Source organism: Saccopteryx leptura, chromosome 3 (genome assembly GCF_036850995.1).
Source record: "Saccopteryx leptura isolate mSacLep1 chromosome 3, mSacLep1_pri_phased_curated, whole genome shotgun sequence".
NCBI lineage: Eukaryota > Metazoa > Chordata > Mammalia > Chiroptera > Emballonuridae > Saccopteryx > Saccopteryx leptura.
Genome location: NC_089505.1, coordinates 98620944 through 98638286, shown reverse-complemented (window position 1 = coordinate 98638286; position 17343 = coordinate 98620944). Strand labels below are relative to the sequence as shown.

The following is a 17343-nucleotide window of genomic DNA, read 5'->3' as shown; positions in this document are numbered from 1 at the left end:
CCCTGGAGGAGTGAATGATTCTTCCAGTAGGAGCTGTCTTGGCTAAGGTTTTCATCACTTTCTTATCATGTTTGTCATTTTGGGGTGAGGTTTGGACTGTGGAATCTAAATCAGAAAAGGAATAGGAATAAGTGTGTGTTTCCTGACACTGTTCTTTTCTAACAGATTAGAACCCCATTTCCAAGGTGTCAGGGAGGAGCATGGCAGTGGGGGTTGGCTTTCAAGGCATGTGGGGATAATCTTTCTACAGCTATTCATGTGGTGACTAAATTTGTACAATACAGTATTTTCGATTTTTAAATCACATTTAAGTGTTTATAGACATTTAGCAATCTTGCTCCCACTTTACCTAAGTAACACTCAAGTTCTTCAGATTTGCTTATGCTTTTTCATATAGTGATATTCTTTTTTTTTTTTTTTTTTTCTGAAGTTGGAAACGGGGAAGCAGTCAGACAGACTCGCATGCGCCCGACCAGGATCCACCAGGCATGCCCACCAGGGGGCGATGCTCTGCCCACCAGGGGGCGATGTTTTGCCCATCTGGGGCGTTGCTCTGTTGAAACCAGAGCCATTCTAGCGCCTGAGGCAGAGGCCACAGAGCCATCCTCAGCTCCTGGGCAAACTTTGCTCCAATGGAGCCTTGGCTGCAGGAGGGGAAGAGAGAGACAGAGAGGAAGGAGAGGGGGAGGGGTGGAGAAGCAGATGGGCGCTTCTCCTGTGTGCTCTAGCCGGGAATCGAACCCGGACTCCTGCAAGCCAGGCCGACGCTCTGCCACTGAGCTAACCAGCCAGGGCCTATATTCTTACTAGGAGTGAAATTCACATGTAGTTTTAAATTGTGAATCACTTAATTTTGGTTTTATATGACAGTTTTTTATTGAGGTTTACTTGATCTATCTTATTTTCAGTCAGAGAATTGTAGGATTAAAAGCATTGTCAAGGCTATCCAATCCTCTACATACAGGTAGTCCTAAATATTAAAATTCAAGAGAAGAGGATTTCATACCTGTCAGGCCCCTACCCCAGTATTTTACTACCTCATTGTGATATGCAGGTCACAGTGCAGCTTTCATTTGTTGTTTTGTTTTTATCAAAAGTAGAAAATGCTTGTTCATTAAATTCCATTATTAGTTACTTTATTGTGAACTTTAATGAGTTATTTTATCTTATACAGAGTAATGAACCTCTTAAATTTTAATACTTTTTCAGTTAGAAATGACCAACCTCCTCTTCGCTATATATGCCCCTGAGATTTTTAATTCCCCATGATAGAGGTCCTCAAACTTTTTTTGTTGTGTATTCTCTGTAAGAATATTAAACAAATTTGTATTCCTTTGCACATTTTAAAATTCAACATTTTTTATTATAAATTTAAGTATCTCTGAATAAAGTATTTTCTGACATATAAATAATAAGACTACAACATCACTCTCTTAAGAGAACCCAGGTAAAATGAAGTAACATGGGATTTGATACCCACATCATTCTTATTAAAGATAAATGAAGCGGCCTGACCGGTGGTAGCACAGTGGGTAGAGCATTGATCTGGGATGGTAAGGTCCTAGCCTTGAAATCCTGAGGTCGCTGGCTTGAGTATGGGTTCCTCGGCTTGAGTGTGGGGTCGCTAGCATGAGCACAGGATTATCAATAAGATACCAAGGTCGCTGACTTGAGCCCACGAGTTGCTGTCTTGAGCAAGGGGTCACTGGCTCAGCTTGAGCCCCTGGGTCAAAAAAGCACATACGAGAAGCAGTTAATGAACAACTAAAGCGATGCAACTATGAATTGATTCTTCTCATCTCTCTCTTTCTGTCTCTCTGTCTTTCAAAATAAAGATAAATGAACTGATCTTTTTTTGTAGCAGTCATTTTTAATGCTTCTCTTTTCTCTTAAACTAGTATTTCTATTACATTGATATTTTAAGAATTTTGTTCTAGTGGAATATACTAAATATTCTATAATTATAAAACTAAGTAGTTAAAAGGTCTTTTGGATTGCACTTTTTAAAAAATTACAAATATGATATAATTAAATCAATGTAAGTATGTTAAAAAATTTAAAAATTAAACAAAAAATTTACTGTACGTGTCTTTATTTTTTTAATTTATTGTGTTTACATAGATTCTAATGTCACCTATGTTCCCCAGTACATCCTCCCTGTCTGTACATGTGTCTTTTAATGACACAGATGAAACTTTTTTGTCACTGGATGAGGTTATATATTTTTTAAAGTAAGAGATAGATAACTGAGAGAGGAAAGGTAGTAACCATCAATGAAACCTCAGCTTTGAGGCAAAGCAATTTTTAGAGAAGATCAATTTTTAGAGAAGTACATAGGTGAATTGAAGATCTGGTTATTGTTTCCTCAGAATTATCCATGTTTTCATTCCACTGGGAATGTTACGCTGAGGTAGATACTCAAACCCAGTTTGAAGATCACTTTTCCTGAGATATATTTATGATGTAGGACACTTAATGTTTCTATTTACTACTTAATTCTTTCTGCTCATTAGTGTTTTCTTTTTCTTTTCTTTCTTTGAATGTGCCTTTTTTTTTTTTTTTTACTTCGGACAATTATATTGCCTGGATTTATTTTTATAATTTAAGACCAACATTAAAATAAAACGAGGCCTGACCTGTGGTGGCACAGTGAATAGAGCATCCACCTGGAATGCTGAGGTTGCCGTTTTGAAACCCTGGGCTTGCCTGGTCAAGGCACGCACAATAAGCATCAATAAGCGGTTAACTAAAGTGAAGCAACTATGAGTTGATATTTCTGGTTCCTCCCTCCTCCTGCCTCTAAAATCAATAAGTAAAATCTTTAAAAATATAAAAAAATAAAACTCAGAGGGGTAGTATGTTTTTTTGGTTCTAGGTTTGTCCTCGTGAAAAACAGTACTTTCTTACCATCTTTTGAAAATGGAATATGGCAGGCCAGGGAGGGAAAAGTAGTAAACTTTTTTAAAAATTCAAACATCTGTACAGCCTGCTAAATTTGTGTTGCCTTTTAATATTGTAAATCCAAGTTAAAGTATCTTGAACACATATTTTAGGAATTGTTGACTATGCCCCACTTCATCCCTATAAAAGAATGAACAAACTAGACATTCTAATTTAGTCATCTTTTTATTTCCGTACCTTAGCAGAACCTTCTAAGTCCCAGACACGTAAACCCAAGTGTGGCAAAGGAACTCACTGCTCTCGAAACGCATACATGTTGGTTTATAGACTGCAAAATCAAGAAAAGCCCAGCACAACTGTTCAGGTACCAGGTAAGCAATTTTCCAGGGTTGTGTAAGGCAGATGTTTAGAATACCATGTTCAAAGATCCATGACAAGAACAGATTGCATTTCATTGCTCTTAATATAAGTTGGTTGCATGTGGTAAATATTGGTGAAAGTAAATATAATCACAAATTTGCTTTAAAGCAGTGAGTTTTTAAAACAAAGGAGCCTTTAAAGAACTACTCCACTGAGACTCCCATCCTCCACCAAGAAAAGCAAAAGCAATAAAAAAAAACCTTAAGGGTAATCAAGATATGTATTTATTTAAAGAGCAATTTGGTTTTATAGTGTTCAATTTGTAAAGTATTTGTGGGTTTAAGCTAGTTACTTGTAAATTTTCTAGATTTTCAAAAAGAAGAGTTGCTACTGGTCTGAAGGAATTCTTTAGTTGCTATTTTACCTAATACTATTATATGCTTTGTGGTACCATCTGTTTTTTGGGGTGTTTTTTTTCTTTTAAGATTTTATTTAGGCCCTGGCCGGTTGGCTCAGTGGTAGAGCGTCGGCCTAGCGTGCGGAGGACCCGGGTTCGATTCCCGGCCAGGGCACACAGGGGAAGCGCCCATTTGCTTCTCCACCCCTCCGCCGCGCTTTCCCTCTCTGTCTCTCTCTTCCCCTCCCGCAGCCAAGGCTCCATTGGAGCAAAGATGGCCCGGGCGCTGGGGATGGCTCTGTGGCCTCTGCCCCAGGCGCTAGAGTGGCTCTGGTCGCAACATGGCGACGCCCAGGATGGGCAGAGCATCGCCCCCTGGTGGGCAGAGCATCGCCCCTGGTGGGCGTGCCGGGTGGATCCCGGTCGGGCGCATGCGGGAGTCTGTCTGACTGTCTCTCCCTGTTTCCAGCTTCAGAAAAAAAAAAAAAAAAAAAAAAAAAAAAAGATTTTATTTATTAATTTTAGAGAGAGAGGAGGAGGGGTGAGAATGAGAAATCTCAACTCATAGTTGCTTCACTTTCGTTGTTTATTGGTTGTTGTCGTATGTGCCTTGACCGGGCAAGCCCAGCGTTTTGAACCGGTGACCTCCAGGTCGACACTCTCCACTGCGCCACCTAGGCCAAGCAGCCATCTGCCTTGAAGTTGTATTTCTGAGCCAGTTGATGGTTCTAGTTGGCTGATGATGTCATGCACAACCAGGTGTGGGCAGTCACATTCTAGTGTCTGTCTTCAGTTTTACTTTTGCCTTTAGGTTGGGGTCTCCAACAGAAAAGAAGACCGTAGTAGGAAGCTGCCTCCAAAACCTTAGCCGGTGTTTGATGTCATTTAGAGACCGGCATGGTTCTGTGTCTGAAAACAGGATAAAGTCTTTTTTTTTTTTTCTGTCTGAATAGCCTTTCTTCAAGAGCTGGTAGATCGGGATAATTCCAAGTTTGAGGAGTGGTGTATCGAGATGGCCGAGATGCGTAAGCAAAGTGTGGATAAAGGCAAAGCAAAGCATGAAGAGGTGAAGGAGCTGTACCAAAGGTTACCTGCTGGAGCTGGTCTGTAAGATATTCTGGGATGGCACTGTTGCCATTGAGTGCCTTGTTTCTTTTTCATTCGCAAATGTGTATGAACTAACTTTTCCCTTCCCTGTCGTATAACCCACAATACCTCTACACAGTGCAGAAATGCTATGTAAACCAGCAATAACTTGATGTGTAGCATTCCATATAATTTTCATTACCATGTACTTTTGAAAATGGGAAGCTCTTATAAATTATAAGATGTAGGTCAGCACTTTGCACATATGACTCTTACAAGAGTATTTCTATTTTGTGAGACATTGACTTGTTCTTAAAGAAAAATCTGATTGGGTCACTATGGAAGCAGCTCACTGTTCTGTTTCCTTGTATCCTTTGTGCCCTCATGGTATTAACAGGAATTCTTTTCTACGAGCTCTTTTTTATGATACTATTAGATTACTTTAAAATTTACTATCAAGTATTATGCTAAGAATAGGAAAGTGTTCTGCTGACCTCTAATTTCTTAAGAATTGTCCCACGTAATCCACCTCATCCCTCTACTGCATATGTGATGTTTACTTAGTGCCTCAAAAAGGAAACCTCAACTTTTTAAGACTGGTATACCATATGTAATAATATGTTGTCTTTGTCATTTCATAGACATGAATTCCCCCATGCCCAATTTCTACTTAAAGAAGAGAGGCAATTTAACCCTAATTTTAGAAAATAAATACTCAAGCATAATTGTATTTGTGGTTTTTCTCTTTTTGGTAATCTTGATTTTCCATTACTGCTATAACCTTAAACAAAAGATGAATAGAAATAGCTAAATATGGAGGAATACTTCTTAAAATTTTTTTCTAAATGACATCTTAATTTGATTCTGGTATTTCCTTGTAATGTGTTACTTTCTGTCCCAAAAGTCACAATTATCCTAAAGAATTAGACTGGCCTTAATTTTAGTGGAAATGATTTGGAAGTGAACATGTGGTTCAAAGTTCTAAATTCATTTGTAGGAGTTGGGACCTGGAAATCTATTCTTTGAACTTTATTTAGTTTTCATTATTTACTGGACAAGAGAAAGGTATTTACTGAGTCTAAAGTGAATGCTTTCTGGATCCACTCTTTTTTTTTACATTTATTTTTATTTTTAAGATCTTATTTATTCATTTTTAGAGAGAGAGAAGAGAGGGGGAGAGAGAGAGAGAGAGAAAAAGAGGAGGGAAGAGCAGGAAGCATCAACTCCCATATGTGCCTTGACCAGGCAAGCCAGAGGTTTTGAAGGGGTGACCTCAGCATTCTAGGTCGAAGCTTTTATCCACTGCGCCACCACAGGTCAGGTTGGAACCACTCTTTAAAAATGCATAGTCCAGCCTGACCTGTGGTGGCGCAGTGGATAAAGTGTTGACTTGGAACGCTGAGGTCACTGGTTCAAAACCCCAGGCTTGACTGGTCAAGGCACATATGGGAGTTGATACTTCCTGCTCCTCCCCTGCCCCCCACCTCTCTAAAATGAATGAATGAATAAGTTCATGGTTCAAAGATGTCATGTGTCAAGTTAGCACATACATGTGCTTCTTTTGGCTATTTTCATTCAGTCTCTATGAACTGTGCTTTATGTTGTTGGAATATAGCTCTGCTATCAGTACTTTTACCAATTATGAGCTTTATAGTTTTTTCTTAAGTTTTTGCATTAAACTTACATAGTTGAAAGTCCATGTTGTCCTAAAATGTAAAATCCCACAGCTAAACACCATGGTTTTGTATTGCCACTCAGTCTTATGTTTTGCATTTTCTAAACCTTTGTGAACATATGTAAAAAAGAGTCTCTTACCCTAAAATATAAGCCTCACTGGGAACACGAACCTGTTTGGCCCTTTTATTTAAATTGAAATAATCAAATTATCTGTAGATACAGTATTTTAAAATATTTTTGATGACTCAATTTTTCTAGACTTTGTAACTTTCCAAAATAGAATTCCTTGTGTTCAAAATCCAGGCATTAAAAAATTATATATAACTTTGAACCAAAATGTACATTTCTCTTTGGTAAATATTTTAACAGTTGCTTTGCCGGTTTTTTTAAATGCTGAGATATTATAGTTTTTGTCTCCAAATTGATAACTAAAGGGAGTGCTCAGCCCCGTTTGGTAAGTTGGTTTATCCGTGCCTTTGGAAGGTGATGCTTGGGTAGTTTACAAATCACAAAAGTAGAGAACATCTTTAAGAACCTGCCAGGAGTCTTTCTCTAGTGCAGAAACATCTGCAGTGTAGCAGCTTTCCGTAAGCGACTATGCCTTACCTATTGAGACATACTAGACCGTGATTCTTAGGGAAGCTCTGGCAGAGATTGATACAATTCTGTATAGCATTGGAGATTGGACATGGAAGGCTAGAAAGACTTCTGTGACCCACTCATTCTTCCTTCCATGGGTGTTCCAGCGCAGTAACTCTGGACGCCTGGCTGAATGTGGAATTCCATCAGGACTGGAGACTCGGTCTGCTCTCTTCCTTTCTCTTCTTACTATAAAACCACATGGGATTTCTCTATATAGTACATCTCATATAGTACATTGAATTCATATTAAACTATTCAAAAGCCAAAAAAAAAAAAAAGTTTCACTTGGAAGTTTTCTTTAAAACTCTAGTAAGGGATTGGAAAATGTTATTTTGAACTAGCTGCCTTTGGGTCCCGTTGTTACTGTATGGGCCAGGGTTATGGTCTCCCTGGGCTTTGAATCCAGCAGACACGCCCTGGCAAGGAATGCCTTTTGCTCTTTTAGTTTCCCTACATTTCTTGTAAGGGGCAAGATTCTTACAGCTTATTTTTTCAGTGAGCAATAGCAGGTATTGTCCTCTACTTACCCTTTCCCAGATGTGGGGAAAATAAGAACACCTGGTGAATTATTCTTGGTGTTGACCCTGTTTTCCCTCCTTTGATAGTCTTCAGATTACTAGAAATTTAATTGATGTGACTATATTTGGAAAAGGTCAGATATGCTAAGACTTTGATTTTGCTTTTGTAGAGAGGGATCATGTATCTTTGCATTCTTAAGATACCCAGGGTACTCAGTCCCTGCCAGGTTAAACTTGATAAGTGGCAAATACATTTGAGAGTTTTGTTAAATTTAATTAACCATATCATTATGTATTGTGAAGTGCCACAGCCCATGTTACCTGTACTGAATCTTAAGGTCTCCTCTTTTATATATTGTATGAATGTATAATTAACTTTTCTATATCTCTTTTCTTCCAAAAAGCTCAAAATGCTTCACATATCTTATCTTTTACATTCAACAACATCCCTGTGAGGTAGGTAGAAGGCAGGTATTATTACCTTCATTTTACAAATAAAAGATCTGAAGCATAGAGAGTTAAAGTGACTTGCTCAAGTTCAGTGTCTTGGTGGCAGAACTTGGATTAGACCTTGCTCTCAACTGTAGTCATGAGCTCTTCCTGTGGCTGCATCAGAGCTTAGCAGTCAGAAGGCTCTCAGTTGATGATGTACAGTGTTAGCACAAATAAGGGATCCATAATTTCAAATTTTATTTTGGTAAACATTGAAATGTTTTATACTAAACTTAAGATGAGAGTTAGTTTTCTAAATTTGTAACTCTCAGGGAAGTATAAGATTGATCAGCATGGGCTTTGAGTTGAATTGTCTATCCCTCAGATCTCATCAGAAGTAGTACATAATACAAATATATAAATTCAACCTCTGTATGTTTTCTTCTATGTTTTATGCTGGGACTGTCTGGAGATCTTTGTAAGTAATCAAAGCTGGCCCTTTGTCTTTAATTTTGGCTTTCAGGGAACTCAGGGATTCTGTTTATCCCAATTAAAACTCATGTTGAGGTATTTGGATTTGTCTTAATTTTTGCAACTTCAAAATTGATAATTTCATCCTGGAATTTGTTAAAAATCGCTTATTTTCTTGAAACACATAATGTAATGAATGGATCATGATATGGATTGGGATAGGTAAATCCCCATTTATCAACATATCTGTATCATCTAAGATGAGGTAAAGTTCAGTGGTCGAAACAAGCTTATAAAAGGGCAGTTACAGCTGATGAGGTTCATTTCTAACTTAGAATTCAGTCAGGCTTCTTCTTGTAATTTTCAGACGTATATTATGTATTGATGAAAAGGGTTTATGCAAATCACTTATGGAATAAACATAGTAAGGGATGAGGTTATGCGATTTGCTAGCCAGTGTGGAGCGTGGCTTATAGTCAACAATCACATTTCCTGATCAAAGCTCTGCTGTGCTATCAAGCAAGACACTTCTCACTGTGGATACCTCTTTTGTAGAATGTGGTTAATAATACCAGCCGATCTCCTAGGGCGCTGTGTAGACTCGCCCCTGTCAGGCACTGCATCTTATACAGCATCTTGAGCTCAGAAGAGGAGTAGTTAAATGGAGCTCTGTGTCATACTCATCAGACATCTTCCCCGAACAATGATTCTTCTGATTCTGCTAATTTTGGACAGAGTTTGCATTGTCTTTTGAGGAAAATGAATGTATCACTTAGTCAAAAAGCTGTAAAAATACATAGCTCTTTCCCTACTTTCTTCCTCAGAGCCCTATGAATTTGTCTCTCTTGAGTGGCTGCAAAAGTGGTTGGATGAGTCGACACCGACCAAGCCTATCGATAATCATGCCTGCCTGTGTTCCCATGACAAGCTGCACCCTGATAAAATATCGATTATGAAGAGAATATCTGAATATGCAGCTAACATTTTCTACAGTAGATATGGTGGAGGACCAAGACTAACTGGTAATTTCAGATGTCTTCTCTACATTAAAAAAAAAAAACAACAAAAAATAAAAAACAAGAGTAATGCTGTAAGTCCTCATATTGCTTTTATGATCATTTGACCCAAATTATGCTAGACCAAATGTTCTTTACACACACAAAAAAAAGATTTGTTAAATAAAGTAGAAGTTAAACAGCTTTATAATGGCATATTTATAATGATAGAAAAGAAACTGATACTGCTCATTTAGTTTCTTTTTGCTTTTGTATTCCTTCTTAAAGCAGACAAAATAGGATACTTTTGAGAAAATTGCCTGGTAGCATGTGGTTGCTTTATATACATTATTCTTCAAAACACTGGAACCCTGGGCTGGTTGATTACAAATCTTATGCCTCCCTGCTCTAGTGACCTAACAGTGTGAGATCTGCAGGTTGTTATTTCGCCTGTGATTGGAACCTATGTGATCCTGCCTGGAATATAGAGCTGTCTATAACCACATAGATCCATAATCTATTTGGTTCTGGTTACCTCTCCTTGTTTTCTTTTTTTTTTTTTTGTATTTTTCTGAAGCTGGAAACGGGGAGAGACAGTCAGACAGACTCCCGCATGTGCCCGACCGGGATCCACCCGGCACGCCCACCAGGGGGCAATGCTCTGCCCCTCCGGGGCGTTGCTCTGCTGCGACCAGAGCCACTCTAGCGCCTGGGGCAGAGGCCAAGGAGCCACCCCCAGCGCCCGGGCCATCTTTGCTCCAATGGAGCCTTGGCTGCGGGAGGGGAAGAGAGAGACAGAGGAAGGAGAGGGGGAGGGGCGGAGAAGCAGATGGGCGCTTCTCCTGAGTGCCCTGGCCAGGAATTGAACCCGGGACTTCTGCACGCCAGGCCGACGCTCTACCACTGAGCCAACCGGCCAGGGCCTCCTCATTTTCCTTTTTAACTGGCAACACAGGTCTCACCCCCATCCCCACCCAGTCTGTAGATGAGTCTAATAAACAAAATTGTATGATGACCATCCTCTTTTTCCCTAAATGTTATTTTCTGATTATGTACAGCTTACTGGATAAAAACTGACATTTAACTACATAGTTGAATCCTTCTCTTGTACACATAGGAAGTTTTGCTTTCTAAATTTCTGATTTTGATTTACAATAAACTGCAATGCGACAATCTTTCAAAGCGTCAAATTTCATGTGATTCCTGGAACTGTGTTTTAAAGTGGGCCTTTGATTTTTCTTTTCCCTTTTGTGTTCTGTGCTTGAACTGTTCACCTGAGGCTCTTAGACAATATATTTGTAGTTGTCAGATACATTGAATTTGGATCTAAATCCTGTAAAATATTGAATTTCATGGTATAGATAGTTGTGACATTATGCTATTTCATCTCTTACAACATTTCTGTCTTGGTATTTACAATACTAAATAACTAAGGATCTATATTGCTATATTGTCAAAATTTGTGACTTTGGTCTAGAATTCTTTTATGTTTTGTGAATTCTGACAACGTTTTCCTAACAGGACATCTGTATGTGAATGCATTATATTGTCTTCCATGCTCTCTTGCTCCTAGTGAAAGCCCTGTGTAAGGAATGTGTAGTAGAGCGTTGTCGTGTGTTACGTCTGAAGAACCAACTAAATGAAGACTATAAAACTGTTAATAACCTGCTAAAAACAACAGTAAAGAGGTATGCTCCACAGCGTATATTGTTTATGATAAAACTAAAAAGAATTTTAAGTAATAATGCCTGACCTGATGGAGGCTCAGTGGACAGAGCGTTGGACTGGGATGCAGAAAACCCAGGTTCGAAACCCTGAGGTCACTGGCTTGAGCACAGGCTCATCAGCTTGAGTGCGAGGTCGCTGGCTTGAATGTGGGGTCGCTGGCTTGAATGTGGGATCATAGACATGACCCCATGGTCGCTGGCTTGAGCAAGGGGTCACTCGCTCTGCTGTGACCCCTTGGAAAAGCAGTCAGTGAACAACTAAGGTGCCGCAACGAAGAATTGATGCTTCTTATCTCTCGCCCTTTGTGTCTGTCTGTCCCTATCTGTCCCTCCATCTCTGTCACACACGCAAAAAAAAAAAAAAAAAAAAAAGTAAGTAGCTGATCATATTTATTTATTTAGAGACAGAGAGAGAGATAAGCATCAACTCATAGTTGTGACACCTTAGTTGTTCATTGATTGCTTTCTCATATATGCCTTGATTGGGCATGGAGGGAGCTCTAGTTAAGCCAGTGATCCCTTGCTCAAGCCAGCGACCCCTTGCTCAAGCCAGCGACCTTGGGATCATGTTGATGATCTTGCCATCAAACTGACGACCCCACACTCAAGCTGGATGAGCCCACAATCAAGCTGGCGGTCTTGGAGTTTTGAACCTGGGACCTCAGCATTCCAGGTTGATGCTCTATTCACTGCGCCACCACCAGTCAGTTACAAGTAGCTGGTTATTTTTAGATAGTAGAGAGTTGGGGTGTTTTGAAGAAAGAAGGGTGATGATGTGGGTGGCAGAGCAAGATTAAATTTTGCATGATTGCCAGTGTGGCAAAGATTTAAAGAAGCTGAGTCACACACCCTTTGCAACGTATTCCATCCATTAGAAAGATGGGGCAGAGCCGTGGATCTGAAGCCTGACCACACGAGGCAGGGTATAGCCTGTGGTTTGGCATAGAATTATAGAAAGCTCATGTTGGAAAGTTGTCCTTCCCAGCTGGGGGTGTCCATCTTAGAGAGGCTGAATCAGTGATCAGTGTGCTGACAAATGGTACCCAGTGGGGCATCCTTGTCAGAAACCGCCAAGATCCTTAGGGCATGTCAAGCTCCACTCCATAGAGTACCTATAGACTCAGGACCCAGTAGACTCAGATGGCATTTAGTATTTCTGGGTTTGCTTTAAATTGTGTATTTCTCAAACAGATTAATCTAGTTCACAATTTTGGTCATTCCACAAACAGCCTACTGAGTCCCCTAAATGTGTGTTTATGTATAGATGTGTATGTATATATGTGAGTGCCTCTCTGTTTACTTAGAGGCACAGCTGTGTGTAGCTGTGAATAGTAATCGTGTGAAAGAACTCGGCCAGTTGACTGGTGCGATTGGCGTGAATATAAATGAGGGTGAGGAGACGCAGGGTACGATTTAGGATGAAAACAAAATATGAAATATGTGCAATTCAGCAGTGAGGAGTAAAAATGGCTAAAATGAGGAAGTGGGTTAAAGAAATTATATACATAAAAGTAGATTTTGAGTGTTCACAATTCATTTTACCTTGTGACCTTTACAAGGAAAGAAGGGAGGAGGATGTTAGGAACATGACTTGCATGATTTGACTTTCTCTCTGTTCCTCAGCAACGATGGATTTTGGGTGGGAAAATCGTCCTTGCGTAGTTGGCGCCAGCTGGCTCTTGAACAGCTCGATGAGCAGGATGGTGACACGGACCAAAGCAATGGGAAGATGAATGGCAACACCTTGAATAAAGGTACCATCTAAAACCTCAGTAGATGGTTGGGAGTTATACCACAAAATTGTAAACATTTGTTTTTAGTAAAATTGGTTTACTTCCCATCCGGGTAATTTTAAAGAAAACTTTCATTAAACCTAAAGCTCTCAAAAATGTCTCAGAAAAAAAATTTTAAATTTAAGTTATCAACCTTGAGCAAGGGTCAATGGTTCAGCAACTCATGGGAGGAATTCTTTATAACCTGACATGCGTTGGGCTCAGAGTCTCTCTAGTTAATCACATGCAAAATTAATTTGAATTCTGCTGCAGACTAAAATTTTTAGTAGTGCTGCCAATTTCAGAGTTATGTTGTTAGCTCAGGATGCTTGAGGTAGGGGTCGTCTGCACTTACAGGCCGCCTTCGTCGAGGGAAGGCACTTGCTATTCCAGGAGAGAGGGCCACTTTTGAATAGCCTTTTTTTTTTTTTTAGATTTTATTTATTCATTTTAGAGAGAGAGACAGAGAGAGAAGGGAGGGAGGAGCCGAAAGGATCAACTCCCATATGTGCCTTGACCAGGGAAGCCCAGGGTTTTGAACCAGCAACCTCAGTGTTCCAGGTCAATGCTTTTACCCACTGTGCCACCACAGGTCAGGCTGAATAGCTTTTTGCTTATAAGTTTTCTGAGCTTTTTGAGGCTATGCTTTCCTAATATGTTAGTGTAAGTAAACCACTCAAACTTATTTTTATAACCAGTGTTTTATAAGATATCAAGGGAAATAAGGCACAGGAACTATTTTTAGATTAAAAAAACAAACTAGTGTTGGTTTACTAATTCAGAGGTCCATAAGCAATTATTTCACTAAATTTTCTTACCTCCAAATGCTAGTTTGTACACATATATACCTTTTATCATTTTAATATTCTTAACCATTTTACTAAAATACTTTATATTTTCTGCATTCAAGCATGTTTTATATCACTGAATTTCACTTGCTGTTGATTTCCCATATCTACCTTTTTGAGAAAATAAAAAAACCAAAGCCACTCTTAGTTTTAAGCTATAATTTTTCACACTTTTAAATTTGAAGAGTTTAAATAAATTTCTAGAACTTGCTGGATCAGAGAATTAAACCCATATGTAATTGCCATAAACTGACAACTATGGTTAGTTTCCTCCAGAATTTATACTGGGAACTTGTTTCTGCATGCTTTTGTCAATATAAAGAGGACATCAGTCACGTGCATTTTTTCCAGTCTGATAGATATATTAAAAAAGATGGCCTGACCTGTGGTGGCGCAGTGGATAAAGCGTCAACCTGGAAATGCTGAGGTTGCCAGTTCGAAACCCTGGGCCTGCCTGGTCAAGGCACATATGGGAGTTGATGCTTCCTGCTCCTCCCCCTTCTCTCTCTCTCTCTCTATCTCTCTCCTCTCTAAAAAAAAAAAAAAAAAAAAAGGAAAACGATGTAGCGTTGTCAAGGTTTATATATCTTCCAAATCATCACTGAGTTTGGCCATCGTCCTATATTTGAGACGTTACTTGTATTTGTGCGTGTGTGACAGAGAGAGGAGACGACAGAGTTACCTGGTCATGTCCTTCCTTTGCTCATTTCTGTACTTGAACTTTTTAATGTTTAGTAAATATTCTTTATATGTGTATTAAGTATGTGATCATGTTCCCAGTATCCACACTGCAAAGTAACGCTGATAACCATGTGAGCAAGTAATTAAAGTAGATATTGGAAGAGAAATGTTAAAAGGAAAAACGGAGTTCTTGTTATATGTGTTTGACTTTAAAGGTTAAGTTTTTATTTCATTAGCCTCTGAAGCTTTCTGTTCAACCCCTAAAATAATAGGTAGGAGAGAATGACATGACATGTAGATGATTAACTTGACTCTGAAACCATGACTAGAACTAATGGAAGGGTATGTAAATTATTTTTCAGTTTGAAAAAAGGCACATTTTCTTACATAACCTTAAGTCTTTAAAAAGTAAAACTGCCATTCAGGTATTATTCTCTCCTTTTAAGGGAAAGAAATATAATACTTGGCAGAACTGTGTAGGAATCACTTGGGTCTAATTTTTAGAATGTTTTAAAGTTTTCTTTGTTCAGAATTGCACAGAGTATTATCTCTGCCACTTTGAACTTTAAATACAGCAGCCAGGGAAGTTACTGTCTGTATTTCTTTTGATTAGATGAATCAAAGGAAGAAAGAAAAGAAGAGGAGGAAGAATTAAATTTTAATGAAGACATCCTATGTCCACATGGTAAGCTAGAAGCATGAGTCTTCTGTTGTTAGTCAGACTTTAGCATACTGTAAATATTTTGATAAATGTTTTGTGCTTTCTCTTAGGAACGAGACCCTAATACGCCAGCCATGGTGTTCTGCCTGTACTTGTTTCTGATGTTTCTTTTCTTATGCCCTACTTAACTCTTAGTTTCTGCTGCCTGATTTCATGCCAATGCTTCTCAACCTTTTCTTCTTCACTCCTTGCAAAAAAATGTTTTATAAAATACAGAATAGGATTTCCCTCATATTCAGTTGAGAAGAAACTTTTTGTCACTTTGAGTCAAAGGAAGACTTTCAGTTACTTCCCATGACTGTCTGTCTAATTTGAACACTTTGAGAACAGTGTTTCATATATTTCTTGTTGTTAGGGGTATTTTGGGTTTAGTTTTGTAGATATTTATTGACTAGCAACTACATACTCATAATCTCCAAATCCTTGTTAATCTTATATATTTGTTTATGTAGTTCTTATTTGGTCTTGTGAGTGCTTGCTTTTTTTTTTTTTTTCTTCTGAAGCTGGAAATGGGGAGAGACAGTCAGACAGACTCTCGCATGTGCCCGACTGGGATCCACCCGGCACGCCCACCAGGGGCGATGCTCTGCCCCTCCAGGGCGTCGCTCTGCCGCGACCAGAGCCACTCTAGCGCCTGGGGCAGAGGCCAAGGAGCCATCCCCAGCGCCTGGGCCATCTTTGCTCCAATGGAGCCTTGGCTGCGGGAGGGGAAGAGAGACAGAGAGGAAGGAGCGGGGGGGGGGGGGGGTGGAGAAGCAAATGGGCGCTTCTCCTATGTGCCCTGGCCGGGAATCGAACCCGGGTCCCCCGCATGCCAGGCCAACGCTCTACTGCTGAGCCAACTGGCCAGGGCCAGTGCTTGCTTCTAATAAGTAAATTTTTGCAAGGGATTTTTTATGTATGAGACATGATTATCCATCCATTCTGTTAGCACTATGGAGGTCAAGCAGGTGTCTGCTTCTGAGAGCCTTCTACTCTGTAAGTCTCCCTTCTTCTGCCCACTTTTCAAAACTCTGTCCTGGGAAAAATTAGACCCAGAGAAGTTGGGATGTCAGTGGTTAATACTACTAACCCACGCCTATGCATTTCTTATTGGGTGCTATTGTATTGCCAACAATCAGAATGCTTGTTGGTCCTAATGAATTCCTTATTTTAGTTCTTACTTCATTGGTTCCTTATGAACCAATACATGATGCCTCACACACACTAGTGCTTTTTATATCAAGGGTCCTTGATGACAATGGTGGTAATAATTATCACTTGCATGCTGATCTTTCTGGATATTGTCTCACTGCACTTAAGCTTAGTAGCAAAGTGGCCTTCTCATTTACCAAGCACACAGCCAGGGAGGGAGAGTCATCCTGAGATATGGATTCAGGTCTCTGGATCCCAAGCTCATCTGTCTTTCCCATCGCATCACCTGCTGCCCAGTTTGTCCCCCTTACACTAGAAGGGCACAACTGGAACACAGATGTGAGAGACGGCGTGGCATCCTGAGTGTTAGATTGAATAAGTAACTGGTAGGAGGCCGAGTGACTGGCCAAAAGCAGATTCGTTTTTCTCCTGATGCTTTCTGTCAACTCATATTTTACCTTCACAGCATAGATGTGGACACAGGCCACGTGCCTGCGTTGGGGGTGAGGAATGCTTGGTGCTGCCCCGCAGGTTGAAACAGTGCCAGATTCAGCTTGTCATCTTGTTCCTGAGCTCGTTGACTTTTGCTCTTCTGCCCACTTCTTGTCTCATCTTGTCATTTCAGTAGTGCAGTTTTGATTAGAAAGCGTGGCAGAGCTGACTGATTTCAGGGTGACACCCCCCCAGCAGACATTGTACACAAGAGCTGCTTTTTAGATCTTGAGCTTGGTCTGCAACTTGTTTGATTTTTGTTGCTGTACTTTGTTATCTAGTATTTTAAAAGTAAAGATCTCAACTACTGTTCCCGTGGACACCACCTGTCATTGTACCGTGCTTGGGCTACAGTGGGTTCTCCATAGGCATCTTCCATTCTCCATTCTCCTGCCAGGAAAATGCGGACCTGGCTGTCGCTGCTCTGGGCCAGTAGAGAGAAGAGGGCTGGGGAGTCTGCATTGTGTATGTGGAAACATTTACTTATCC

General features: G+C 39.8%; 1 protein-coding gene across 4 annotated transcripts in view; it reads left to right on the top strand.

Annotated features, from left to right (window-relative positions):
- USP48 (ubiquitin specific peptidase 48) overlaps positions 1–17343 on the top strand; it is an 88584-nt gene that overhangs the window by 36137 nt on the left and 35104 nt on the right. For 2 of the 4 annotated variants that reach the window (XM_066375368.1, XM_066375370.1), the window contains exons 11-16: positions 3144–3272; positions 4612–4761; positions 9309–9506; positions 11053–11167; positions 12830–12960; positions 15121–15192. In XM_066375368.1, coding sequence (XP_066231465.1) covers positions 3144–3272; positions 4612–4761; positions 9309–9506; positions 11053–11167; positions 12830–12960; positions 15121–15192 — 795 coding nt within the window. The remainder of the gene's footprint in view (positions 1–3143; positions 3273–4611; positions 4762–9308; positions 9507–11052; positions 11168–12829; positions 12961–15120; positions 15193–17343) is intronic. The other 2 variants (XM_066375369.1, XM_066375371.1) reach the window with 2 other exon arrangements.